Raw genomic sequence first — 27570 nt, forward strand, 5'->3', positions numbered from 1 at the left:
TCTCTATGATCGTTCTGTTCATTTATTTTGCAACGCTGTTTCGCTGTGGAGTATGATGAGCTGTAAAATGTCTCACGATCTTTTTTAACTTGCACAGTTTATTAAACTCCTCAAAACAAAACTCTAAGCCATTGTTTGTGTGGAGGTATTTTATTTGTTTTCCCATCTATTTTTCAATCATAGTTTTTCAAGACTTAAATGCAGAAAACACATCGCTTTTCAGCTTCAAGAATTATGCCGAAACTTTTCTGAAAAAATCATCAATAAAAGTTAGCATATAATTAGCTCCGCATCTCGAAGGCACTCTAGATGGGCCCCACAGATTAAAATGAATATACTCTAATGTTCCCTACGTGTTATGGATCCCTCTGGTGAATCGAACTCTCTTTTGCTTCCCAAAAACACAGTACTTACAAAACTTTAGTTTGCAAATTCCTTGCCAATCAATAAGTCATCTTTTGCTCAATTCTTTCATTTCATTCTCACTCATATTGTAACACCCCTTACCCGTGTTCCTTACCGAAACAGAGTATGAGGTATTACTAGAACTCAAACACTTATAATTTTTTTATAAAAATTTCGGCAGCATTTCTACTTATTTTTACATAAAAACCCCTACAGATTTTCAAAGACAATTTCAACCAACTTCAATATTTCCAACCAATTATAGTTATATATTCAGACATAATTTATTCATTAATAATCATCTACTTATTAAACCGAACAATACTATGTATACGTTTTTATACAACATTACATAAAGTCATCTATACATGCCATGTTTCAAAAGTGTTGATTGCCAAAATACCCAAAAAGTTGATGACAGTGTGGATGATATCCTGACTTCGTCCAAGTTCCGAACTGGCTGATGTCACTATAATCAGGGGAAAATAAAAACGAGTAAGCATATAGCTTAGTAAGTAAACATATGACAAATAAATAAATTTCTCACAAGATTACAAAGTAACATAATTTTTATCACACATAAATTTCAATGGTTGTTCAATTTCCAGCAAAATATTTTTCTGCGTCACTGTCACCAATTTATTTTTATCTAGAACTACAGGGCTCCAAATGAAGTTCTGTAAATTTTTCCCAAAACTAGACTCATATACCTTTCCACCATAAAATTATTAGAATTTTTGGTTTAGCCAATTAGTACAGTTTATTCTGTAAAGATTCCCCTGTTTCACTGCTCGATAGTTCTAACATATCCTAACTAAAATTTACTTAACTCTCTGTACAAAATTTGAAAAATGTTCTCGTTTATTTATCTTAAAAATAGACTCATTAAGAAATTCAAGCATGTAAATTTCAAGCCATAATTATTTTTGTACAGTTTTTGGTGATTTTCCAAATTTGGAACAGGGGATTTCGGAATCAATTCAGCCCTGTCTCAATAAAATTCAAATATCCCCAAATATACAACTCTTTTGCTTGCCCTTTTTTTTTCATATGAAAATAGACTCATTCAGCTTAAATTTCATATATTACTCAACATCTGATTCATTTTCCACCATTTATGGTGATTTTTCAAATTTTCCCAATTGTTGTTGTTCAAAACAGTTTTACATTTAAATTTGCTCTTTTGTAATTTTGATATTTCCTTCCATTTCACACATGGGTTGATTAAGTATCAAACCCAATATTGCTCATATAATCTTATCCACCATCTATATATATATATATTCACCTTTCTAATTTTCCTGTTGAACACTCGGAATATTATCCGTTATCGATGGATTCAGCACTTAGCAACCCCTTCACATTTAAGATACGGTAGGATCAGCACTTAGCAACCACCAGTAATTCGGGGAATCAGCACTTAGCAGCCCATTTCACATTTAAGATACGGTGGGATCAGCACTTAGCAACCACCAATGAGTCGGGGAATCGGTACTTAGCAACCCCTTGGGGGAATCAGCACTTAGCAACCCCTTGGGGGAATCAGCACTTAGCAACCTCCTTCGTATTCAATGTACTCCGGCTTATTTCGAGTGTTCAACCGGAAACCGTGTTTTCAACACTTTACCACCTTTCCCAACTTAACCACATTTTTAGGATATTGACAAATATTTATTCTATGCTCTATTAAATCTCAACATATATTGAATAATATCAAAATAATGCATTAAATCACATGTTTACTTACCTCGGTGCAAAATATCGTAATTTTGCAATTTACTCCACTATTTTCTCTTTTCCCCGTTTGAGGTAGTCTTCTCGTTTTTCTTGATCTATAATAGCAAATTTAACTCATTTAATGTTAAAATTTATTAAAATAGTCCTCCGCCCAAATTTTTGAAAAATTACAATTTGCCCCTTAACTTTTGCATATTTACACTTTTGTTCCCAAGCTCGAAAATTAAACTTCATCTCTTATTCTTATGTTTTATGACATGCTGAACATTTTTCCCTTCTATGGAAACATCAAATTCCCACTCTAACACACACTTTTGAACATTAGGTATTTTTACCGATTATGTCAATTTACCCGTTTTCGTTTAAAATCGCTTAGCAAAAGTTGTTTAACATAATTTCTAGCTTTATATTCTACCATAAAACAACAAAATAAACACTTTTCACCTATGTGTATTTTTCCAAATATAAACCCTAGGTTAAATTATTGCTAGAATAAGCTAAATTAAGTTACAAGGACTCCGAAAACGTAAAGAACATTAAAAACGGGGCTTGGAATCACTTACTATTGAGCTTGGAAGCTTAAAAACCCTAACTATGGCTTCCCCCTTGCTGATTCCGTTCACCGTGAAGAAGATGAGCACATTTTACCATCTTTTTCCCTTTTTAATTCTTTTTATTACTACATGACTAAAATGCCCCCATTTAAAAAAATCTATTTCACCCATTTCTTATGTCTATTTTTGTCCATCAATTAACTAATGGTATAATTGTCATATAAGGACCCCCAATTTATAATTTCATAACAATTAGACACTTCTAACATGTAGAACTCAACTTTTGCACTTTTTACAATTTAGTCCTTTTGACTAAATTGAGTGCCCAAACGTCGAAATTTTCGAACGAAATTTTTACAAATTTTTTCCGTAAAATTTTAGACCATAAAAATATAATGACAATAATATTTTCCCTCTTCAAATTTGTGGTCCCGAAACCATTGTTCCGACTAGGCCCAAAATCGGGCTGTTACACATATGCCCTAGGTGCATATGCTAAAGTTTAGTAATATCATCATCTGAAAAGGAAGAGGAAGCAACAGTTGTATCACCAGTAACAATAGAACCCTGCAAAACATATAACTTGACAGTCTTTCTCTGCCCTTTCATCACAACAAGGGAACCTTTGGAAGTTTTCAAAACCCCGCTTTTCGCTGTGTATCTGTACCCTTTTGAATCAATAGTACTTAACAAAATTAAATTTCTCTTCAATTCTGAAACATGTCACACGCCACTAAATGTTCTGATAACTCCGTCAAGAATTTTAACTTTAATCGTTCCAACACCTGTAATTTTACACGAAACATTATTTCCCATCAAAATAACACCTTTAGACACTGTTTCATAAGTTGTAAACTAATACCGATTGAGACTCATGTGGAAGGTGCAGCCTGAATTAAGGATCTACTTTTTGCTCACTTTAGATCTGTTGATAGAAGCAACTAGAAGTTCATCATCGTTGTAGTCTTATACAACATCAACTTTATCAGATTTTTCTGGTTGTTTTCCCTTTTGATTCGCAACCTTACTTTTGATCTTGTTCTGCAACTTCTAGCACTCAGATTTAATGTGTTCTTTTTTATTGCAAAAGTTACAAGTTTTACCTCTGTTTGAAGATTTCGATCTACCCATAAATTTACCGTGAGGATTCCGTTCCTATGTCCTTTCACGATCATCATCAGCATTCTGATCTTGTTTCCCATGAACAATGAGACCCTCTCTTTAAGAGTCGGGTTTAACCATAAGATGCTTCATCTTATCATACGAGGTCAAAGAATCATAAACCTTATCAACTGTGAGAGACTTGCGGCTATATAAAATTGTGTCTCTAAAGGTTGAATAAGACGGGGGCAACAAACAAAGTAGAATCAACCCTAGATCTTGCTTATCATTCTGAACCTCCATAGCCTCCAAGTTTGAGAGAATTTCTTTAAACACTGTTAAATGCTCGTGCACATACGCACTTTCCTCCAAACAATGAGCATGAATGTGATGCTTCATATGCAACTTGTTGGTTAGAGTTTTCGACATGCATATTTGTTCCAGCCTCTTCCATAATGCAGCGACGGTCTTCTCCTTCATTACATCCTGTAAAATTTCGTTAGACAAATGCAGCTGTAATTATGTTAATGCCTTTCAATCCTTACGCTTCTTCTATTCATCTGTTAATGTCGAAGGCATCTTATTTATCCCTAGCAGCGAATCCTCTAGATCCATTTGCGCAAGAACTGCTTGCATCTTAATCTGCCACAACGCAAATCTGGTGTTGCGATCCAACAGCAAAATTTCATACTTCAAAAACGCCATTACCGTGATTGAGATGAATAACTGAAAAGCTCTGATACCAATTTGTAAAAATAATAGAATGTCGGTAATGACAATATATCGCAAAGAAAAAAAGAAATAAAAATAAATAACATACATATTTTTATGTGGAAACCCTTTCGAGAAAAAAACCACGAGCAGAGGAGAAGAAAATTCACTATGTCGAATTCGAATGATTACAAGAGGAGTAGATTATGTCTATTTATAGACTTGTAAAACCATATTCTAATAAGAGTGTAGTAAGATTGAAACACCTTATTCTAATCAATATCAAATAGATAGAGTTTAATAATGTTTAAAAAACCTTATTCTAAAATAAAATAAAAGAAGTGTAGTTCTATATGGATTTTACTTTTATTTTACGACTTTATTTTATTTAAATAAGGATTTGGGTCACTTAATTCTTACACCATACATTCTAACAAAAACAGAGGTATCACACTAAAGTAATCTTAGTAAAATCTTATACACAAACATATGGTCTTAACGCCAAACTTAAACACGTACATGTAATTTTCCTCTAAGAGCTAACAAAATAAACCACATAAAGGGGTAACATCAATAATGGTTGTAACTTGGAAGGGCAAATGCAACTATTCACGGATCAGCTGCACAAAACTTTAGCACAACCTACGCGTGATAACAACAACAATAGCTTACTAGTGCTATCTTATATTAAGTTTGTAATCACTAGAGTAACTATGTTTCCAAGCCATTATGCCCTTCCCACCAAAATGTGAGTAAAGTCTATTCCTTATGTTTTCTAAGCAATGCATGCTACCATATTTCAAAATGTCATTACATCAGTTTGTTTTCTCTTTGACCATTAGATCTTAGCACATGTTGCTCGTTGATTACAATTAGCTTCCCTTTTATCAATTTGTCTGATATTTCTGTTAACTACAAGGGCAAAGTCAGAAATTTCTATTAAATGGGTCGAAATAAAATATTATTTTTTGAGGGACCAAAGTAAGAATTGAATTATAAAATCTTAAAAAGGACTAATATGACAATTAATCCATTTGAACAACTATGAATGTGTTTTTTCAACCTAGTCTCCATGAATTTAGTCTTCTTGTACTATTTCCTTGCCAATGTTTGATCGATATCTAGCTTTCTTTTCGGATAATCCTCCAAGCTTGTATACAATTAAAAAAAAAATAGTTTGAGTTCATTGCTGACTTTTTCTTTTAACTCCTTTTAAGAGTAATTAGGGACAAATTGGGCGTATTATGTATTTCCAAATCGTCTGAGTAATTTGGGTATTTTAAAAATTCAATTAATTGATATTCTTTCTATTCTTTGTTATTATTTTTAACAAATTGGGTATTTTAATTTTTTATTAATTATTATATGTTATTATTATTATTATTATAAAATTATATTTATATATTTATATTTCACAATGGCTACATTTTCAACTATATGGTAAGTATTTTTCATTTTAATATTATGAGTTTGGACTTTTCCTTTTTATTGTATTTATTAGTTTTTAATTAATAATTTATGTGAAATAATAAATTTTTTTATGAAGATATCTGCTTGGACATCACAATGAATTGGATGGAAATGTAATTATTAGGGTAGTAATTACATTTTTTTGTAATTGCAATTAAATGTAATTCGCTATACGTGTTTAACTGACAGAGTTTAATTACATCGTAATTCCCTATGTCATGTTTGATAGTACAAATTGTACTTACACGGCTACGTAATTTATATTTTAAAAAATATTAATTATTGTAAAAATTATTAATAGGATAAAAAATTTCTAAATAAATAACAAAAATTATTATCAAATCATTATATGTCTTTTAATCACAAAAAATATTAGTGATGTTGTTAAGAGGAAAAAATGTTTTTTTAGGACAATAAATATCTTATCAACCACATTTCAAAATTTTAAATGTCTCAAGTTAAAGAGTTCGCGAACTTTCTATGATGCTTGTGTCTAGCATCATTCTCTTAAATGATATTATACTCCACGACATGATGCAAGAAAATATTTTATATTTGCATAATTAGCATAATCCTTATATAAACTCTAATTATAAAACCTTATAAAATAATTTAGAGAAAAACTTATGCTAGGTTATATCCCTTATTAAGTAAAAATAATATAAAATTTATAATATATAACTTTTATAATTTTTTTATAAATTATCCAAAACTTTTATAACACTTCTTATAAACAATATATATTTTTGTCATAACTTTAGAAAGTTATTTTCTTATAAATAAGTTATGATAAAAAACTATAAAAAATTTTTATGAACAAGTATATTATTTTTATAACATATAAGATGAAAAAAAATTATGTCCATAAAATTTTTTTGTAAATAAATATATTATAACACTTTTATAACATGTAAATTAATTTTTTATAATGATTTTTTTTATTTCACTTTGGTTTCTTTTATTTTTCCTGAAAATATTGGTTTGATAATAACCACTTAGAAATGCATAAAAAAATCAAATAAAAAGTAAAATATATTATTGAATCTATGATAATATTGTAGTTAATATAAAATTATACCTATTTAATATTTCAAATTATTAAAAAAAAAATATAAACAAAATATATTTTTTGGGCCGGGGGGAACAATGTTATTTGAAAAAGTTCGTTATCAACTTATGAAATTATTGTCAAAAGTTATTGAGCCGGGTAATTGCTTTCCTCATGGTGCTCGCCATCCATGCCACGATAAAATGCTAAAGAATTGATATCTCATATATAACCAAAAATTTTCTTGGGTCATTCTCTTTTCTACACTAGAAAAGAAAAAAGAAAGAAAGAACAGCTACCGAGCAACCAGCGCCGCCCTATTTGCCACAAAACCCTAGCGTACATACTCCACAGACATTGTCGTTTACTCTCGGCATCCATGGGTAAGTCTCTCAGTGTTTTTCTTTCTGGACCTTTCATTTCATGATTTTCTCTTTATTCTTACAATCAGTATTGATTGTGTTTGCTTTCCTTAATTCCGGATCTGCTTGATTTACTCGCTGATTGCTTCAGTTTTGATCTGTTTTTGTCGAAAAGTTCACTCAATTATATGCTTTTTATTTTTTCTAATTACAAGATTTTTATTAATTGTAGTTTTCAATGCGTTTTAGCAGATGTGAGTGACGGTTTCTCATTATTGAGATATTTTGCCTTTTGTAAATATGAGCTGAATTGAACTTTAGTTGAGTAACTAAAATTCTTCTTACTGGAATAGGGCTATAAATTATAGGAATTTGTTTGTAATAATAATTTCATTATTTCTTTTAACTCGCTTTAGCATCTATATGTGCTGCGGAGGTTAATATTGACAACTTTCGGAATTAACGTGTCTACAATTTCTCTCTATTTTGTTTTTGGTTTCTAATTTGTAGATATTGAGGCTGAGATCCGTGCACTGCAGCTTGACTCTGCTGGTAGTGTACTCTTGTTTTCATTTATGAATAAGATATATGTTTTGGTTTTCCTTTTTTTTTTTTTGGAATCACTTTTCTTTTTTTGAGTTTTATTATTGAATCTTAACAGAAGATAATAATGCCACGCTCATTCCTGAAGATGCAAAACCAGAAGAAGTTGAAATGACAGATAAGGTGGAGGAGGAAGGTTGGTAGTTTTGTTGAACTTTGTATTTAAGTGGTGCCTATCTTCTTATGTTAATGAAGGCATTGGAGAGCTAGAGAATAGAGGAGAGGTTGTCATTGTGGAAATTCCTTCAAGATTATAAATTGTAAACTTGGTTGACTACAGTTATTTCTATCTCCAAAATGGCATTTAAGAGTTCTTATACGAAATAAGTTTCGCTGATTCTGTGAAGTTACAGTAAGATTGAATAAATAATAGATATTAAACTGTTTTACAAGGTTTTATTAGAAGCTTTTAGATATAATTCATGGACGACTCCTTTTTTTGTGTGCAAAAGTGATATGAGTCTCTAGGTGATGTGTTTTCTTGTGTCTTACATGGGATATGAAACTGTGTCTGTTTGTGAATTGTAGAGCTGATTTGAATTAGGTTTGGGTTTACTTCAGCTATGTTACATTGATTTAGGACTTGGTCTCAGGCATTTTATATGTTAGGCATAACTTTTTGTCTTTTCTTTTGAAACTGTTCATCATTTCCTATGAACTAAAAGCATTCAAGAATAGGGGGATAAAGTTATGGTAGGATGAACTGAAGAGTCCATGTATCACTGTATATTTGTTTCTTTCTTGATTACCTATATCTTTTGTTGACCATCTCTATTTTTACATTATCATTTATAATGGGCTGCTGTATATGAATTGTTGGTATTTTTACCTCTTTTTCCAATTTAGACACCAAAGCAGGTGCAACTCAGATGCTTATTGTGCTAACCTTTTTCTCTAAATTTTCTCCTTGCTCTTTCTTTTGCTAAAATGCTGCATGTTTTTCTGTTCATCATGAGCTTTTGTTTATTGTTTTAGTTTCATTTTGAAAAGTTTTGGGATCTTTTCTATTTTTGATTTCAGGTATGACGGATGAGGTTGATACTAAATCTCAGCCAGTCCAGGCTGAGCCAAAAGGTTTTTTCATTCCCTTTTCTCTGCCTTCCCGTGCTTACCTCTATTATTCCTGTCACTTTAATATTCCAATTTTCATTTTTCTTGTTCTCAATTTTAGTTTTGTTGTGCAGTGAAAGACAAGGAAGTAGCTGATATGGATTGTGCAGAAGTACCAGATGAAATGGAATCACAAAAGAAGCGCCACTTGAATGTGGTCTTTATTGGTCATGTTGGTAGGTATTCCTACTTCATGGTTTTGCTTATGTGAAAGTTGGCATGCATTACACATCTATGTTCAATATTGAACCGCTTATGCTAACCTAGGAAACAGTGGAAATTTGTACTTTTATCCTCTCCAAGCCCTTATTTATTATGTGCTTCACTGAGTTTAGTCAATTTAGCAACATGCATGAATTCTGTGAAAAGCTGTTATAAGTTTAATTATTAACGGGACCGACTGTTAGGAATTGGATTATGGTAGATTAAAAGAAAAAATGGTTAATGTATTTCAAAGCTGTAAATGAGAAAATTCGAACAACCTCTCTCAAAGGATGTTTAACCAATGCCTAGTCACTGCTGATTAGTCGCAACATGTCTTCTCAAGCTTCTTCATTAAAAGATCCTATATCAGCTTATTTTAATAAATAAGCATTATCAAAGACTGCTCATAATCAATGCTTTTGTACTGAAACACATTATTTCTATCCATTGTATGTTTTGACTCTTTTATTTGATTCTTAGATGCTGGCAAGTCAACAACTGGAGGCCAGATACTCTTCCTCAGTGGTCAGGTTGATGACCGTACGATCCAGAAGTATGAGAAAGAAGCTAAGGATAAAAGTAGAGAAAGCTGGTGAGGCTTAGGTTTGGTATATAACTTGGATAGTAAATCAGTGCTGTTCCTTCTATATTTGTTTTCTCTAAAGAGCATGCACATGTTGGAATTTAGGCTGTATGAACTTTGTTTGGAACGTTTCTTTGTATCTGTCTGTGATGAAACAGTTAAGTAATTGTTTTGCTTGTATTAATCTTCACTATATCAATTTTAGATTAGTTTCCTATAGTCAATCTGCATGAAGTGAATGCTGAGATTGAGAGATACTCCCTCCATCCCAGTAAATTTGTAACTTTTTTATTTTTAGTGGTAAAAAATTTTCAACTTTAACCTCTTATTCTTTAAAGTTTATTATGAATATAATTTTGAAAAAATTCATTAAAAACTTTCAATGAAATAAGTTTTAGATATATCTTTTTATAAAATCTAAATTAAAATATTTAAAATAATTGAAGTTGAAGTTTGAAAAGTTCGACCTAAAAAATGTCAATTGTGGCTTTTTTACTGGGACAGAGGGAGTATGATCTACGGTTCACATTAGCAGGTTTGAAATTGTGGAGTGTTTCTGACCGAGACAGCAAGAATTGTGAGCCAAGATTCAATCTAATTCAAACATGGTAGTACTAGGATTTAACCCATGACTTAAATGAGTGACTAGATGACTGGCATCCATGGAGGCACTGTATTAGCTGTCCTTCCAGCTGAAAGGCATGTATAGGGGAGAGATTGATGGGTTGAGTCCTCTTTTCCTCCATCCAAGCTATGTGAAGGTTTCATCAAGATTAAGTGTACTAAAGATGTAGTTGTCAAAGGAATTTACAGTACTTGGACAAGTTATTGGCTTGTTATTAATTTGTTATCAAATTGGAAACCATTTCCATTTTTTTTTTTTACTTTTTCTTGGATGCTGTAAGTGCTGAAAAGTTCTTTTTGTCTATTTTATTATTTTATTGCTCTTGAAGATTCATTTATACTTTAGTATGTGTATCTTTTCACAATTGATCCATTCTGCAATTTGCATCTTTTGAGAACTAACACTGGTTCACCGTTTTTAAAATTATTTCCAATTGCCTTGCAGATTTGTCAGTAGGAAATTTCATTCTATTGATGTTGAGATTCTTATCTCTTTTTCTCTCAAACTGACATACCCACTCACCTGCCACTCTTTAAGATTTGCTTAATTCAGCACATGATCAATTACCTCAATGAAAATGTCTTACAGACTGGGGATCTTTGGCTTTTGCATTATCTGACTGAACTACTTTTCATGTGTTAGGTATATGGCATATATTATGGACACTAATGAAGAGGAGAGGGTTAAGGTAGTGTACAATGGGGAAATGTTGTTATAAACTTTGTGAAAGTATAGTTAATTCCTTGTATATCTCCTGTCATACTGTCAACGGTTATTCATGATTAGCTAGACTGCAGTTGTTACTCCAGGAGTTAACTGAATTCGAACTATTGATTGCAGGGTAAAACTGTTGAAGTTGGAAGAGCACAGTTTGAGACTGAGACAACTAGATTTACCATTTTGGATGCACCAGTAAGGGAACTGCCTCTAAAATACACTGTTATTTCTTTAATTTATCTTACCTTCAAATGGCACATTTAATTATTTGTAGAATAAGCTGATAATCTCATTTATTTTACTATTTTACTTTGTAAATTGAGATTTTTTTCTGGGTCTTGATTTTTTGTTTAGTTGAATTGCTTTCTTTAGTACCTATGTTGCTCCTCACATGCCTTTTTTGATATTAAAAATATATCGTACATGATTAAAATTGCAGGATCAATTTAATAGTGCATCACAAATTTGTCTTATAAGGTTGCAAATAGCATGCTCTCTTGCTATATAATGATGCTGCTCATAAATAAGAGAGAAAGTAACAGAAAATATAAAACCAAATGTTTCCATATCATGTTACTTTTCATTAGATATGCCTTAGGGTATTGTCTAACTGCGATTAATGTGCTTATATCTAATAAAAAATGGAACTGAACAAAGTCATTTTGATTTTTGACCAGATTCTTTTTATTTTGAATATAGATTTTGATGCAATTTTGTTTATTAAAACTAAATACACTTTTGCATTGGCTACTTAGGGTCACAAGAGTTATGTCCCAAATATGATCAGTGGGGCATCTCAAGCTGATATTGGTGTGCTTGTAAGTCGCATCCTCTGTCTCTCCATTAACTGCCTAATATAGTGTATATATTGTAGATTTGGATTTCATAAATGTCCACGGTTTCTTAATTAGGTGATTTCTGCTCGTAAAGGGGAATTTGAAACTGGATATGAGAGGGGTGGGCAGACCCGTGAACATGTGCAGCTCGCAAAGACTTTGGGTGTGTCAAAGCTACTTGTAGTAGTTAATAAGATGGATGATCACACTGTCAACTGGTCTAAAGAAAGGTACTTTGACTGGGTTCTGTAAAAAGTCTAAGCTTTTGTGCTGTCCTTATTGTGTAGTTTATGTTGTAGTTTGGTTTGTTTAATAGTACTGATGGAGTCCTTTCACAGGTATGATGAAATTGAATCAAAGATGGTACCTTTTCTCAGGTCATCTGGCTACAATGTGAAGAAAGGTATTGAAACTGTTAAATAACTTCCAAGTTGCATTTTGTCTTGGTGATATTTTCAAGCTTGTTGAACCATTTACGTATGTTATTACCATGACTTTTGGGATATTGAAGTGCTTAATTTGCAAAGGTCCCTTGCATTTTTTGTATTATGTTCATGGTTGCTTATGTGACCGGACTTGTTTTCTGCTGTCTATAGGCATACATATTCAGGGTTTTTTAGTTTGATATGATAGCATAGAACTCTGCTATGATCTTCCAAAGAAATTTTACCTATTGTCGTTTTAACACACGTTTAGCTATTTAGCAATATATTCTTTTATCAAATTATTTTGGAGTTGAAATTGTGGAGTAGAAGTAAATTGCTGTCAGTTTGTCTAGGAAACCTAGGTGCTGTTCGACAAACTAATAAAGTCAATGCTGCATACAGTATATATTCAGGTTCTTAGTCTGATATGGTAGTTATAGAACTCTGTTTTATCACCTGATGGTACTTATGTAGTTTCAATATGGTTGTTCGGCCTTCAGCAGGTGTTTCTATTAAATTATTTTGAAGCTAAAATTGTGGAATAGAAGTAAATAGTTCCTGTTAGTTTGTCTAGGATGCTTTTTTCTTGCCAAAAACTTGTGTAACATTTGATTACTTTTTCTTTGCATTATGTTCTGTTCTGCGTAGTTGCAATGTAATTTTATGTCTAATAGGCTTTGTCTCCCAAAATTACTGATATTGAAATGTTGATTTATTGATTTCAATTTATAACTTTTAATAGGATCAGATGATGATATCATGTTTTTATATGTTAGTGAAGCTTATGTTCCCATGTTGGAGACTTGCTTAGTTTGCTGAGCATATATTTTACGCTTTAAAACCACTTGTATTTCATTGGTTTCTCCTGTTTGAACTTGCAGATGTCCAGTTCTTACCAATATCTGGTCTTGTTGGTACTAACATGAAAACTAGAGTAGATAAGAATATATGTCCTTGGTGGAATGGTCCCTGCCTATTTGAGGCCCTCGATTCTGTTGAAGTTCCTGTCAGAGATCCAAAAGGTTCATATAGGTAAGTGATCTAAAGCCTATCTTCCTTAGCAGGATTCACTGCATGCTCAACTTTTATGTTTGGTTCTATTTCCTGGCTTCCTGCCATCTAACAGTAGCATGCATAATCAATTTTTTGGTTATCTTATTTTTTGATGCATCTGATGATTGCTATCATCTCTATAGGATGCCTATAATTGACAAATTTAAAGACATGGGAACTGTTGTTATGGGAAAGGTAGAATCTGGAAGCATATGTGAGGGTGATTCCTTATTAGTTATGCCAAACAAGGTGCTTTATCTTTTCAACCTTTTCATTATTTATGTATATATGCTCATTTTTATCTTATGGGTATGAAGATTTTATGCATGGATTGCAGGCTCCAGTGAAAGTTTTAGCTGTATACTGTGATGAAGATAAGGTTAGGCGTGCTGGACCTGGTGAAAATCTACGGGTTAGGTTATCTGGGATTGAAGAGGAGGACATATCGTCAGGTTTTGTCTTGTCAAGTGTTGGTATGTTTTGCTTAAATGGAGTTCCGTGATAAATCTATCCCTTTCTTGGCTTAGGTTCTTTTTGTGTGTTAGTTTTAGGGTATAATGTGTGTGTTCCCTTCTTGTAGTAAAACCGATACCTACGGTCGCTGAATTTACAGCCCAGCTGCAGATCCTTGAATTACTTGAGAATGTATGCATTTTATGTCATTTTCTATTGTCCTTACTCTTTAAACTTGATGCATTCCGACCATAATGACTGAATGTAATCTGTCTTGTAAATGTCGTTGTTTAGGCTATTTTTACAGCTGGCTATAAGGCTGTCTTGCACATTCATTCTGTTGTTGAGGAATGCGAGATAGTTGAGCTACTACAGCAAATTGATCCAAAGACAAAGAAACCCATGAAAAAGAAAGTTCTTTTTGTGAAGAATGGTGCTGTTGTTGTTTGTCGTATTCAGGTTCAAACTCTTCATTTTAAAATTTTAATCTACCAAACTTGATATTTTGTTTCTTGCCCCATTCAACTTTCTTGGTTGTCTGCATTTTTCTATAATTTTTTGAAATGAAACTGGATGAATTGGCTGATTAAAAAAGTGAGAAACAGTCGGAAAGCAGTTGTCCCAAAGTTGTTTGCTTGTCCTTTTTTCCATAAGGGTAGAACTAGAAATAATAGGATCATTACCAACTAATGATAGGCCACAATAAGCTTTCATTTTGGGGTTCCAGAAATGGGAAAATGCTCTGTTAAATTCGAAATAGGTGCCTAGTACCAACATTTCCAGCTAGATTGAACTTGCAACATAATAGCATGGTTGGTTCTCTACTCTATCCGATGCGTGTGTGATGCACAATCTTTTTAGTATGTTGTGTTTAGGGGGGAGGAGGCTGGAAACTCCATTCAGTAGGTTACATCTATCAGATGATTACTGACAGAAGATATCGGCTGCATTGATCTCTCTGTTAGTTTTGGGTTTGATAAAATACTATTTTCTCATGCTTCTTAGGTCAATAGCCTGATTTGCGTTGAGAAGTTCTCAGATTTTCCTCAACTTGGGAGGTTCACTCTTCGCACTGAAGGTAAAAGAGACCCTTTATTTTTTCTTCCAATTGTGGATAAATTATTTATTCTCGGTGGCTGTGAGTCACACGAATTATCATATCTACAGGGAAAACCATTGCAGTGGGAAAAGTCACTGATCTTCCTTCACGCAGTAGTGCTTAAAAAATTTTGTTCTTAGAGGTGAGATTCAAACTTTGCTTATATCTGCTGTGTGAAGTTTTTACTGTGTCACTGTTAACCTCCCCTAGTGGTATCCAACTTAGGACATAATAGACCACTGAGAAAGGATGGAAAAGAAAATTAAGATATTTGACTTGATAACAATTCTGATACCAAATTTTTGTCTCAAAACCGAGAATTGGATTTTTAAAGGTTTTTCTTCCCTCTGTGAGGGGTGCGATCCTTTTGTCACCAAAGTACTACACTACTGTTACACACCTACTTTATTTGGAGATCCATCCTGGTTGGTCAACATTAGTGCGTTTTGTGTGGCTTGATCCCAAGCCTCTTCACTTGTAGATAGGGAATCAATTTTGGAGTTGAAACTGGCTTTCTTGTGCTATTCCTCTCGACTCATACACTAGTTGGTAGCATGTTTAATTCGGAAATCATGCTGAAACTGGGTTATCCATAGCATTCCATGCCATTCGATCAATGCAGTTGGTTAATTCAATTTCAAGGAGTAGGCTTTACTTTTTTTTCAAATTATCATACACAAGATTATTGCAATTAGTTTTCATATACTCTTGTTAGTATCTGGATAAATATGACTGATGTACTTACCTTGGCAGGTAAGCAAATTGCTGTGTAACTTATCCTGTTGTGTTGCAGCACGGAAGAGTGGAGGGATTGTTGCTTTATCTATTATTGCATTACAGATGTATTGATGTAACAGTTGTCAAGAGAAGTTGAGATGGTTATTGTTGCTGCTCTCATTGTGATTTTGATATATGGTATGAACCAGTACACACCAACCCATTGTTCATTAGGGGTTAAAAAGAATTGCGGTTAATGGTGTTCAATCAGTTTGATCAAGCTTTGTTTGTTGGATGCTTTTTGGTAGGCAAGTCTGTTTAATGTCGAATTTGTTGAAAAAAAGAAGCATATTTGTGTTTTTTTAACTCGCCAAGGTGATTGAAAAAAAAAGAGGACTGGCTTCGTTTCAATCCGAGCTTGTTCCTAAATAATATTGTTAGGTTACATTATTATTATAATTATTGAATTACGATAAGATTATGACGCAAATTATTATTAAATCTAATTCTGCCCACTTTTTGCATATTTGATATTTAGTCTTGCTATTTTTTTTATATTTAAGTCTAATTAGCAACACCATCCAAGGAATTCTGAGAACTGGGTTTTGTGGTATTTTTAAAATAAAAAAGTACTTAATATTATGTGTGGAAGATTATACGTAAATAAAAACCTTTAATTTTAAATGAGATTGTAAGATTTTTAAGCATTATTTTAATGGAACATAATAAACGTATATATTTGCTTGTTTGCGGTTTTAAAGTCAATTTTTCTTTATTTTGAAAATGTTATATGATTTAATTTAATGATGTTTAAAATAATATCAATTGGATTTTTGAAAAGGTTAGCATTAAGTTTCAAATGTGTGTAAAAGAATTGAGAGCACAATTAGACTATTATTAAGTTGATCTATCTCAGAGCCTCGTGTCCTTGTAAAGTAAAATAAAATATTAAAATGCATGCCAGTTTTGCATAAATTATTTATGTGTATCATGGGTATCGAGATTTTTTATATCGTACCTGCTGCAACATGTTTTTGAAGTATTTTTGTATTGCTTTATGTAAAATTTTATTTAAAAAACTATCTCACTTGTTATTATTTTATATTTTTCTCATGATATTTTCCTTTTTTTATAAATTCATTTAAAAAACATCTTTGAATTAAGTTGTTGAATTTGATTTATAATAATAGACTATATTTTATGCCTAAAAAACTAAATATTAAATATTTATAATTTTGATTTATATTTATGCATAAACACACGCATATATATACACATATACTAGACTTTGCCTCAGCAAGAAAAAATTAATATTAAAATTATATTTAAGAACATTTATTTAGCAACTTAATCATAAACTGAATGGTAAAGTAATTGTAAATAAATTTTCTTTAGGGTTGAGTTTAATCTTTAAACATTATTTATTTTTGTTTTATTTAATCCTTCTGTATTAAAATAATAAAACAAACATTATCATGTTAAAATTTATTACTTTATTAAAAATATGCACATTAAATTTACAACAACTTATTGCTGCTTTTAATCTTATAAAAAATAAACACACGGTTACATTTTAAACCCCATATAAACCCCTTAGGTGGGGTATTTGAATCCTTACCTGCCCTAGTGACCTATTTAAGTCTTGCAGGTCGTAAAGAGAACTCCCTTTACGTGAAAAATATTACTTTCAGATATTCAAGTCCTTCCACTTGGATGCTTGGTCTTTCGAAATATACAAAAAAAACTGAAAAAAAGGTAGTAAACAAAATAAATTACCCTATGTAAAAGTATTATTTATCATATATGTTCTAATTAGCCGCTTTGTAACCTATTTTTAGCAACAACAAAAAATCAATTAAAAGAGTTCTTATTTTTTATAAAAGTATTATTTATTCATCTTTTAAAATTTAAATTTAAATTTATGTCTAATTATTATAATACATATATAAAATAAGCTTTTCCTCGTATTATTCCACCAGCAACCAGACATCAGAGTATTACAAAACTACAACAATGCCTTCAACATAGTGAAGAGTTGAACTAAAATCAGAAATCTGATCTTTAGCAATAAGAGAAATGCTATGGTTTTTTTAAATCCAGTATTCGTAGAATACAGAGGAATCCCACATAGAATTTTTTATATAGGTATCAAAACCTCATAGTGTTTACATTTCTAATCTAAACCTTTCAAATTTAAATCATGAGTACTTTCTAGAACTTCAGTGGATAAGCTCTGAAGATACGAGTGAAGATGTAGACAGCCTAAATTATTAGTGCCGATTATTGAGCATCAATGAACACCTTATACAAGTATAGAAATCAGTTCTCAGAGTTCTCAGAGCATCAATGTAACAGCCCCTACATCGCCTGGTTAGACTCATAGGATGCAAAGAACTAAATATTAAATAATAGCTCGCAGATTAACAACTAAAAATGCATCTATTTTGAAATGAAGGTATGTAATGTAAGCATAGATTTGCAAATGCATATACCAAGTATCATTATCTGTTGCTTCACTATTATCTTTATAGAAATAACAATTCACAGCAGTGATCTACTATGCACAAAACAAGAATGACCCCATGCTAGAATGTATGTATTGACTACTGAGGTTGAAAGGTGTTGAGAGCTATAGTGTCCTGATGTAGCTCAAGTAATAACTAAACATGGTCCTTTGCCATCGATGGATTCCTTCACGGGATGGAAAATATATAGTGTGGAAGACAACCGAACAAGTGCTTCCGAATCTTTTATTTCAAGACAGGTAACAGCCCATACCATCATATCAATATTCAGAGGTACATATCCATTGAAAGTATTTCAAAAGCGTAAATTAAGTGTTATTATCATTTGCTTCACTATCTCTTTTAAAAGAAGAATATATTTTCACAGCAGAAGTATATTCATAGCCGTAATACTTGAATGTATAGGACTACTTAAGAGGTGTTGAGAGATGTAGTGTCCAGATGTAGCTCAAATAACAACTTTAGACTGGTACTGGGCAACGATGGACTCCATCAAGGGATGGCTAATAGATAGATTGGAAACCCAAACTATCAACTCCTTCCCTATCTTTTATTTTCCAGACATGTAACAGTTACTACCATCAAATCTAAGGTAGACACCTGACTACGTCTGGTTAGGCTCATGGGAGACAAACAACTATTAATAGTTTCCAGATAAACACCAAAAATGCATCTATATTCAAAAGATACAAAAGCACAGAAAGTATTTCCAAATGCATATGTTAAGTGTTATTATCATTTGCTTCACTACCCCTTTAGAAAACAAACAGATTTGCAACACGTGATCCACTATATCCAAAATAAGGATGGCCTTCATGCTTGGATGTATAGATTGAATACTGATAGAAAGAGGTTTTGAGAGATGTAGTGCCCAGATGTAGCTTGAGTAATAACTAAACACATAGTACTGGCCAACGATGGACTCGTTCAAGGGGATGGCTAATAGATAGATTGGAAACCCAAACCATCAACTACTTTCCTATCTTTTATTTTCCAGACATGTAACAGTCCCTACAATCATATTCCAAGGTAGACACCTAACTACTCGTGGAACGTAAACAACTAAATATTAAATAATAGTTCATAAACAAACAACTAAAAATGTACCAATATTCAAAATAAGTTAATATAAGAATTGAAGCATTTAAGTGTTACTATCATTTGCTTTACTATCTCTTAACAAACAGATTCATAGAAGTGGTCAACATATCCAAAATAAAAATGGCCTCATACTAGAATGCATAAGTTGACTACTGGAGTAGAGGTGTTGAGAGATGTAGTGTCCAGATGTAGCTCAAGTAATAACTAAACAAATAGTACTGGGCAACGATGGACTCTTTCAAGGGATGGCTAATAGATAGATTGGAAACCCAAACTATCAACTCCTTCCCTATCTTCTATTTTCCAGACATGTAACAGTCCCTACCATCAAATCTAAGGTAGACACCTGACTACGTCTGGTTGGACTCATGGGACACAAACAACAAAATATTAAATAATAGTTTACAGATAAACAATAAAATGCATCTGTATTCAAAAGATAAAGAAGCACGGGAAGTATTTCCAAACGCATATATTAAGTGTTATTATAATTTGTTCAGTATCCCGTTAAAAAAACAAACAGATTCACAACATGCGATCCACTATGTCCAAAATAAGGATGACCTTCATACTTGAATGTATAGATTGGCTGCATATATAAAGAGGTGTTGAGAGATGTAATGTCCAGATGTAGCTCAAGTAATAACAGAACACATAGTACTGGGCAACGATGGACTCCTTCAAGGGATGTACAACAGATAGAATGGAAACCCAAACCATCAACTACTTCCCTATCTTTTATTTTCCAGACATGTAACAGTCCCTACAACCATATCAAAGGTAGACACCTGACTATGTCTGGTTAGAATCATGGAACGCAAATAACTAAATATTAAATAACAGTTCATAGACAAACATCTATAAATGCATCAATATTCAAAATAAGTTGCTTTAAGAATAGCGAGCAACTAAATATTGCTGCTATTTTCTCCCCTAAACCACATCACTATCATTTGCTTTACTATCTCTTAGAACAGATTCACAGGAGTGGTCCATGTATCCAAAATAAGAACAGCTTCATACTAGAATGCATAGATTGACTACTGAAGTAGAGTTGTTGAGAGATGTAGTGTCCAGATGTAGCTCAAGTAATAACCAAACAAATAGTACTGGGCAACGATGGACTCCTTCAAGGGATGGCTAATAGTTAGATAGGAAACCCAAACCATTGATTCCTTCCCTATCTTTCATATTCCAGACATGTAACAGTCCCTACCATCATATCAAAGGTAGACACCTGACTACGTCTGGTTAGACTCATGGAACGCAAGCAATTAAATATTAAATACTTATAACAGTTTCCAGAGGCTCGTATATCCAAAAATAAAAAAGGAACCATACTTGAATGTATAGATTATTAACTGAACTAGAGTGTCGAGTGATATAGCCTCTAGGTGTAGCTCAAATGATAACTGAACACACAGTATTGGACGCTATATCATTTGAGAGGTGTTATCAAAGGCGCCAGGTGCACTTTAGACAATACAACCCTCCCTCATATTGTCATAGGCAGAAGGCACAAAAGAAGCAGTCATCAGACTGAAGTAAGATGCAATATGTATATGTGGCTATTTTAGCATGGGTGTGCATGTATGTATAAATGTACACTATATATATATATATAAAAAAGACAGCTCAAACTAATGTATATGATTCATTAATGGCTAACCAATCTAGCTTGCCTCTTGCATTCATTCACATGTCAAATCCATTCATAAAGTGTATATGATTCGATAATATTTCACTTTGGCCAAGAAAAAAATAATATTTAACACCTTCCTACTAGGATCAGGGGTAAGCATGTATTAAATCTGTAATGTTGCAAAACAATTAAATTAGCCAATGCCCTAACAGCATAACCCTCAAATCATTCACATGATACCATAAATTAAACAAACAAATAGATACTTATACTAAAACAATGGGACATATCATCAAGCAAAGGCACATCAATACATGCATAACATTAAAAAAAAACACTAAAGGAAAAGCACATTTGATTGAAAGTAGATATATCTTTCTCTAATTTCCTCGAGGAAGTAAAAAAAAAGCGCATTTCTCTTGTTCTTCTCGTTGAATCCACTGCAAACTCCAGCAGATAATAAGCAACATGCTTTAAAAGGAACTCTAACAGGTGAATAAAAGGGAGAGATGAAACCGTCATTGAAAGTTCAAACATAAACATCTATATTCAAATAAGGTCTATATCAAGCTGATCCTGTAAATAAAAATGAGAAAACAACATAAGTAATAACTAAACACCTAATGCAGTATCTAAAGCGATCAAGAATGGGATGCATGAAAAATCCTTGTCTTGATAATAGTAAATGGGTATTTTGTAATATGAGAAATGATAAAAAAGAAAACAAAATTATCTAATAGTCGGAAACCATAAGAAATGAAGAAACTCCAAGGACACAGAGCGGTCCGTTGGTGGTTCGCACACCATAGAGCGGATGAGTGCTAACGGCTAGGTCTTAAGTCTATACGAGAGAAGAGAAACCCTAAACTTCGAATATATAGGCTAAGGCAGGCATGTATTTTCGTTAAGTTCAGGTTATTTTAGTTTGCGTTTGCTTCGCTGTATTGGATTAGAGGTGTATTGGGATTAGAGGTGTATTGGATTAGAGGTGTAATAGCTAATCCACTGTTTGGTTGAATGTAATGGAATAGAGGCGTAATAGTAATCTTGTGTTTGGTTGAATGGAATAGAGGTGTAATAGCATAATGGAAAAAACTAAAATAACTAGAATACCCTTAGCATAAATTTGTTTTGGTAAATGATTATTGTTATTGTTATTTAAATTTTAATAATATTATTATTATCAATAATAAATAATTTAATCATATTTAAACATAATTATTATTAAATATATTTTAATTAAAATATATAATTTAATAAAATTCTTAATAATCAATATTCTTATATGAATTTACTCAAATCATAATATATGATACTATAAAATATAAATTAACATAATTATTATTAAATATATTATAATTAAAATATATAATTTAATAAAATTCTTAATAATTAATATTCTTATATGAATTTACTCAAATCATAATATATGATACTATAAAAGATAATTTGAAATAATTAATATTAAATATATTTTAATTAAAATATATGATTTAATAAAATTTAAAATAATTATAACTAATAAATTATCTTATATGAATTTGTATAATTTAAAATAATTATTATTACATATAATTTAATAATAATATATAATTTCATAAAATTCTTGATAATAAATTTTCTTATATGAATTTATACAATTTAAAATAATTAATATTAAATATAATTTAATAATGATATATAATTTCATAAATTCTTAATAATAAAATGTTCTTATATGAATTTACTAAAATCAAAATATAACTTGAGAATTATAATCTGCATAAACACTCAATCCGAGTTCCAAACATACGTGCCAAGGAAGACGATTATTAAACGTGTCATTGTATTATTTTGGCTTGTTTCATGTTTAAGTTGATAAGAGAATTCTTGGACCGCCAAGATTTACATAAATTAAGTAAAATTTAGTTTCAACTGTATCGGTTCAAAACAAGTAAGATTTGCCAGTCCATGCTTTGCTGGCTTTTAAGTTTAAAACAGATGGCATATAGCTGACAATTTTCATCGAGGAAAACAAGTAGTCTGTTCTACCCAAAATATCTCAGGAGTTTTAAACAAAAGGTAGTTAGTTAGATGTAAACACGCCTTTTCTGAAACCTACAAATGTCAATGGCTAGTTCTTAATTACAAGCAGATCATCCTCCTTGCATATGGGCACCTAGTTCACCAAACTGATCATCAGCTTCCACAGTATCCTCAGACAGGCGAACTGCATCCAGCTTCTGTTTCAAGATTTCTATAGCATTAAGAACCAACTGAGAAGCTTTGATCGCACCAGTGGATTCAACTGTAAAGATGAAACTGTCTTCTTTGGCATATATCTCCACAAGACCTGGCTTGCCCATAGCTTCAGCTTTCTTTAGCACCTCATCGTCATAGGTATACGCCTCTGGATCAACCACCACAACCTGTTTTCAAGATAAAAATAGAATTCATAGTTAGCAGCGCCAACAGCAGCAGCAGTGAAATAGCATAACCTCCAATTTTTGGCTCACAATATAGGGACTGAACAAATGCACTCAACATACATGAAACATATGATGCTCAAGCAAGTCAGAACAGCTATCTACACAAAATATGAGGCAAAAAAAAGCACTAATCAAACGAACTAATTCCGAAATGCTCCAACACTCACTGCAATAATAGTCAGTAACAACATTACAGTATCATTGGAGACTTCCTATAGAAACAAGGTTTTCAATACAGTAATGGCAGCAGTAGCAAGCAGGCCCCATTTAAATGAAAGCAGAAAGAAATGTAGTTTGACACCTCGTATCTTTAGCTTTGAGATAAACACAGGGTGGTATTAACAGCCCTAATACAAGGAGAAACACTCCAATCCAGAAACCTAAACTGAAGCTCAAGTTCCATCAATATCCTCATGATTCACAAAAGTAAAAGGCACATAAGAGGAACTTTTGTAAGAAACATATAAAGACAAAATGCTACTAAAACACATCCACATTTTAAGCTCAAGCAAACTAGAAACTCTAAAAGAAAAGACCTTGATGACGTGCAAAGCAATTCAATCCTCCTATTGGACAGACCATAGATGTAATTAATCAAAACCAGCAATTGCTTTAACAATCCAGAAGCTCTAGTGATAGCCAACACAACCCAAAGCTTAATCCCAAACAATTTCTTTGTTAGAATAGATGTAATGATGTAGAAAGTAAAGGCATAGCATACCTGTTGGGTATTTGGGTCAATGTCAAAGAATAAGATCATTGCTCTGCATTTTATGAAGTATTGATTAGACTTGGCAATTAATTATAACGGCACAGCCCTTATAGAACTCGGGAAGATTGTGAAACTTGTAAACCTCGTTAACAGCCTGAATTTGCTTAGTTATCTGCGAGTTAATTGCAACAAAGTAAATGCCATTTATTTGGAAATAAAAGAACAGTGGAATATAGAGGGAAAAGAAAAAGAACTGCAAGATGAGCATCCCGATTTGTTCTACATAAGATAGCCATCCTACTGAGAGCAGATACGACTTAAATACTTAATTGTCAGGAAATGAGAATAGAACAAATACCCGACCAGTATGACAAACCAGTGCAAAATAAACATTATTTAGAAGTTTTTAAAATATAAACATCATTCAAATATGGGCATGAACTATGAAGTATGACTCTCCAAATATATACAAGTGCCGAATGCCATTTAACTATCCAAAGTATGACTAGATATTGGAAAAGGTTCAACTATCCAAAGGAATTACAATCATGTCAAATACTATGATATAGGCAACCACTCAATACAATTTTTAAACTCGAAAACTGCATTAACATACGAGAATCAAAATCAGATAGAACACGAAATAGAACTCAAATCTCATTGACCAAAACAACAAACAAACGGGTATATTTTAGTTTATGCAAAGTCAATCATCACTTATTAACTAATATCATTACAAAAGAATAAAATTACAATGCTTTTCAGCCAGCTATCCGAAAGAAACCACTAAATGTTTACCTCAGACATGTGAAGCATGGCCATTACCACCCAATTCCACAACAGCCGACTTCTCTTTCACCAAACCATCTTCTTCTTTAATCCCACTATCGAGATCATCATCGGAATCCAAAGTGAAATTCCCCCCATTACTATCCATTAGCTGTATTTCAGCCCCTAATGGCTTATACCGCAAACCATCCCCTGAAGCACCAACAACAACACCGTTTCTTTTGCCAATAAGCGATAACATCCCAACAACCAGAACCACAAGCAAAGCAAGATGGCTATTGAATTGCAATGTGACAATAAACCTTGCTCTATGATAATCAGGGTGACTTCTGCATTTAATAGTATAATTCCCTCTACTTTTTTCATGTAAGCTACATCCATGAACCATCAAATTAGTGTAAAATGAAAATCCCATTTGCACAAACCATGTTCCGTGTAAAATCAACCCAATACCTCGTACCGATTTCGAGTAAATGGACCTGTTAGATCTCAATTCTAACATTGTTGAAACCACACAAATTGCTATGGGAACACATAAAGGATCAAAATATCTATTCTCAATCCCACTTGTATCCTTTCTTTGCAAGTAATACAACAAAAATTCTTCAACAAAAGCTAAAAGCAGAACTAATTCAAGAACAGGATCAGGCCAAAAGTATGAACCTTTCTTATTATTTAAAAGACCCAAAGCAGAGTAAAGCAAGAAGAGCAGAGCAAGTGAGAGCACTTGTAACTGGAGCACCGTCCCCACCCGATCTTTTGAACTGAAAGCATCAAAGATTGAAACCACAGAATTTAAGAAAATCGAAAGGGAAAAGATTGATACAAAGATGAAAGATGGTGAAGAAGAAAAAGGGTTCTCTTTAGTTTTAGAAATAGAGGCAGATTTGATCTGGGTTGAAAGTGAAGAAGAAAATGGAGTTGGACTCGGGTTGAGGCAGAGGGTAAAACAAGGAGGGGAAACTGAAGAGGCATCTAATATGGGCAAAAGAGAGGGATTAGAAATCAGTGGTTTTCACCGATTAGAAAAGTAATGTATTACACGCATATTAGCAATACATTGAACCAAACGACGGAATAAAGAGGGATTAGTGGGGCCCACCGATTAGGGGTGGATTGGGTTATGTTTACTGTTGTTGCTGCTAATACTGGGTTGCTTGACCCGAGTTACAAATCAATCGGATATAAAGCTATTTACATCAACCGCCACATCGTCAGTTAATGCTGAACACATAGGTCCCGTTTCGCATTGCGTATTCGAGGTGGAAAACTGCTTTCCAATTTCAAAAGTAAAGCCCAACATTTGATTTTTGGGTTAAAAGTAAAGCTCAATATTCGAGGTGTTCTTCGTTTTCGGTTTTTGTTTTTGGTGGTGCTAATATTCAAAATACTTTTATTTATATTAATTATTTAAAATATATTTCTAATTTATATTTTATACATTATTATATTAAATTATTTAAATATTTTATTTCATTATATTAAATTATTTTATTTAATACTTTAAAATATTTCATGTGCATTTGAATTTATAAATAATTTATTAATATAATTATATAAATTTATTTAAATATTATCTAAATTAATTTATTTTTTATTTTTAACGTCATATTTAAAATGAAAATTTTAACATTTAACCTCAATTTTTAACAATAATGCTAAACACATTTTCACAGTACTTTTTAAATATAATTTTTAAAAATTAATTTTTTCAAAAGCGCATATCAGCCACAATAATATTGACAAACTAGTCCATAGTTAAATAACACAGATAATTTTTTAGACCAAAAGCTATAATAAAACAATAATTTAATACTAAAATAGAAAAAGAAAGCATTTCCACTGTTGCAAGCTTTCTCGTGAGAAACAACGCTAATGGTTAGGTTGTTAAAATTATCTAATGAATCAAAGTTTCAATGCTATATTTTGCAGGAATATTATTATTTTTCTTCATATTTTAATATATCATGTAACAATAAATTAATTTCAATTGGTGATATTTAGTTTTAGTAAAGAAAAGAAAAATATTTGTTTATTTTAAAGAAGTTTTATTTTTTTATAATAGTTATTACTCATTATTTTAATTTCAAGTTTAATTTTTTTTAATTATTCGTTTTTTTATGTCTAACTATTTTAACAAATGTATTAAATAAATTACTATACTAATAATTAGTGGCGAATAAGCCTTTTTATAATTTATAAAATTTTAAATTAGTAATGGTAAAATTATACTTTACCCCTTAAATGATAAAAATTTAATTTAATTATTTTAAATTTTATAAAAACATAATCTATTAAAAATGATGAAATTACATTTTTACTGTCGTAAAAATATACAATTTAATTCATCCTCTCAATAAATTCTTTTTAGCTTCCCCTACTAATAATCAAATGTAGTATAAATGCTTTGATGGAGTGAGCAATTAAACCCACTTAGTAATCCCCTATGATTTATTATTAAAATGAATAATATTCTTTAAAAGCTAAATAACATTTATTATAATAAATTATTATTTGTTT

The 27570-nt window shown here is 31.8% G+C and overlaps 3 protein-coding genes across 4 annotated transcripts; 1 reads left to right on the plus strand and 2 right to left on the minus strand.

Moving 5' to 3' along the window:
- Positions 1 to 7134: 7134 nt before the first annotated feature.
- Positions 7135 to 16179, plus strand: LOC107890842 (eukaryotic peptide chain release factor GTP-binding subunit ERF3A). 2 transcript variants are annotated; one of them, XM_016815421.2, is made up of 19 exons: positions 7135 to 7409; positions 7899 to 7940; positions 8050 to 8127; positions 9012 to 9065; positions 9176 to 9277; positions 9786 to 9897; positions 11156 to 11201; positions 11354 to 11425; positions 11986 to 12048; positions 12142 to 12296; positions 12405 to 12469; positions 13373 to 13523; positions 13688 to 13793; positions 13882 to 14017; positions 14125 to 14189; positions 14292 to 14456; positions 15003 to 15075; positions 15165 to 15238; positions 15850 to 16179. In XM_016815421.2, exons 1-18 carry the CDS (start codon positions 7406 to 7408, stop codon positions 15218 to 15220), a joined length of 1545 nt encoding a protein of 514 aa, XP_016670910.1. In that variant the 5' UTR covers positions 7135 to 7405; the 3' UTR covers positions 15221 to 15238; positions 15850 to 16179. The 2 variants fall into 2 exon arrangements, with proteins under 2 accessions (XP_016670910.1, XP_040956994.1); XM_041101060.1 differs by lacking the exon at positions 15850 to 16179 and having other exon boundaries at positions 7160 to 7409; positions 15165 to 15240.
- A 6785-nt stretch (positions 16180 to 22964) lies between these two features.
- LOC107907717 (DNA-directed RNA polymerases II, IV and V subunit 3-like) lies at positions 22965 to 24420 on the minus strand. The gene is made up of 3 exons (XM_041101062.1): positions 24404 to 24420; positions 24271 to 24313; positions 22965 to 23489 (listed from the first exon to the last, which is right to left on the minus strand). Exons 2-3 carry the CDS (start codon positions 24307 to 24309, stop codon positions 23217 to 23219), a joined length of 312 nt encoding a protein of 103 aa, XP_040956996.1. The 5' UTR covers positions 24310 to 24313; positions 24404 to 24420; the 3' UTR covers positions 22965 to 23216.
- Positions 24421 to 24694: 274 nt separating this feature from the next.
- Positions 24695 to 26098, minus strand: LOC107892480 (uncharacterized). Its single transcript, XM_041100240.1, has 3 exons — positions 26095 to 26098; positions 25714 to 26025; positions 24695 to 25242 (listed from the first exon to the last, which is right to left on the minus strand). Exons 1-3 carry the CDS (start codon positions 26096 to 26098, stop codon positions 25061 to 25063), a joined length of 498 nt encoding a protein of 165 aa, XP_040956174.1. The 3' UTR covers positions 24695 to 25060.
- Between the last annotated feature and the right edge of the window lie 1472 nt (positions 26099 to 27570).

Source organism: Gossypium hirsutum, chromosome D09 (assembly GCF_007990345.1).
Source record: "Gossypium hirsutum isolate 1008001.06 chromosome D09, Gossypium_hirsutum_v2.1, whole genome shotgun sequence".
NCBI classification, from domain to species: Eukaryota; Viridiplantae; Streptophyta; class Magnoliopsida; order Malvales; family Malvaceae; genus Gossypium; species Gossypium hirsutum.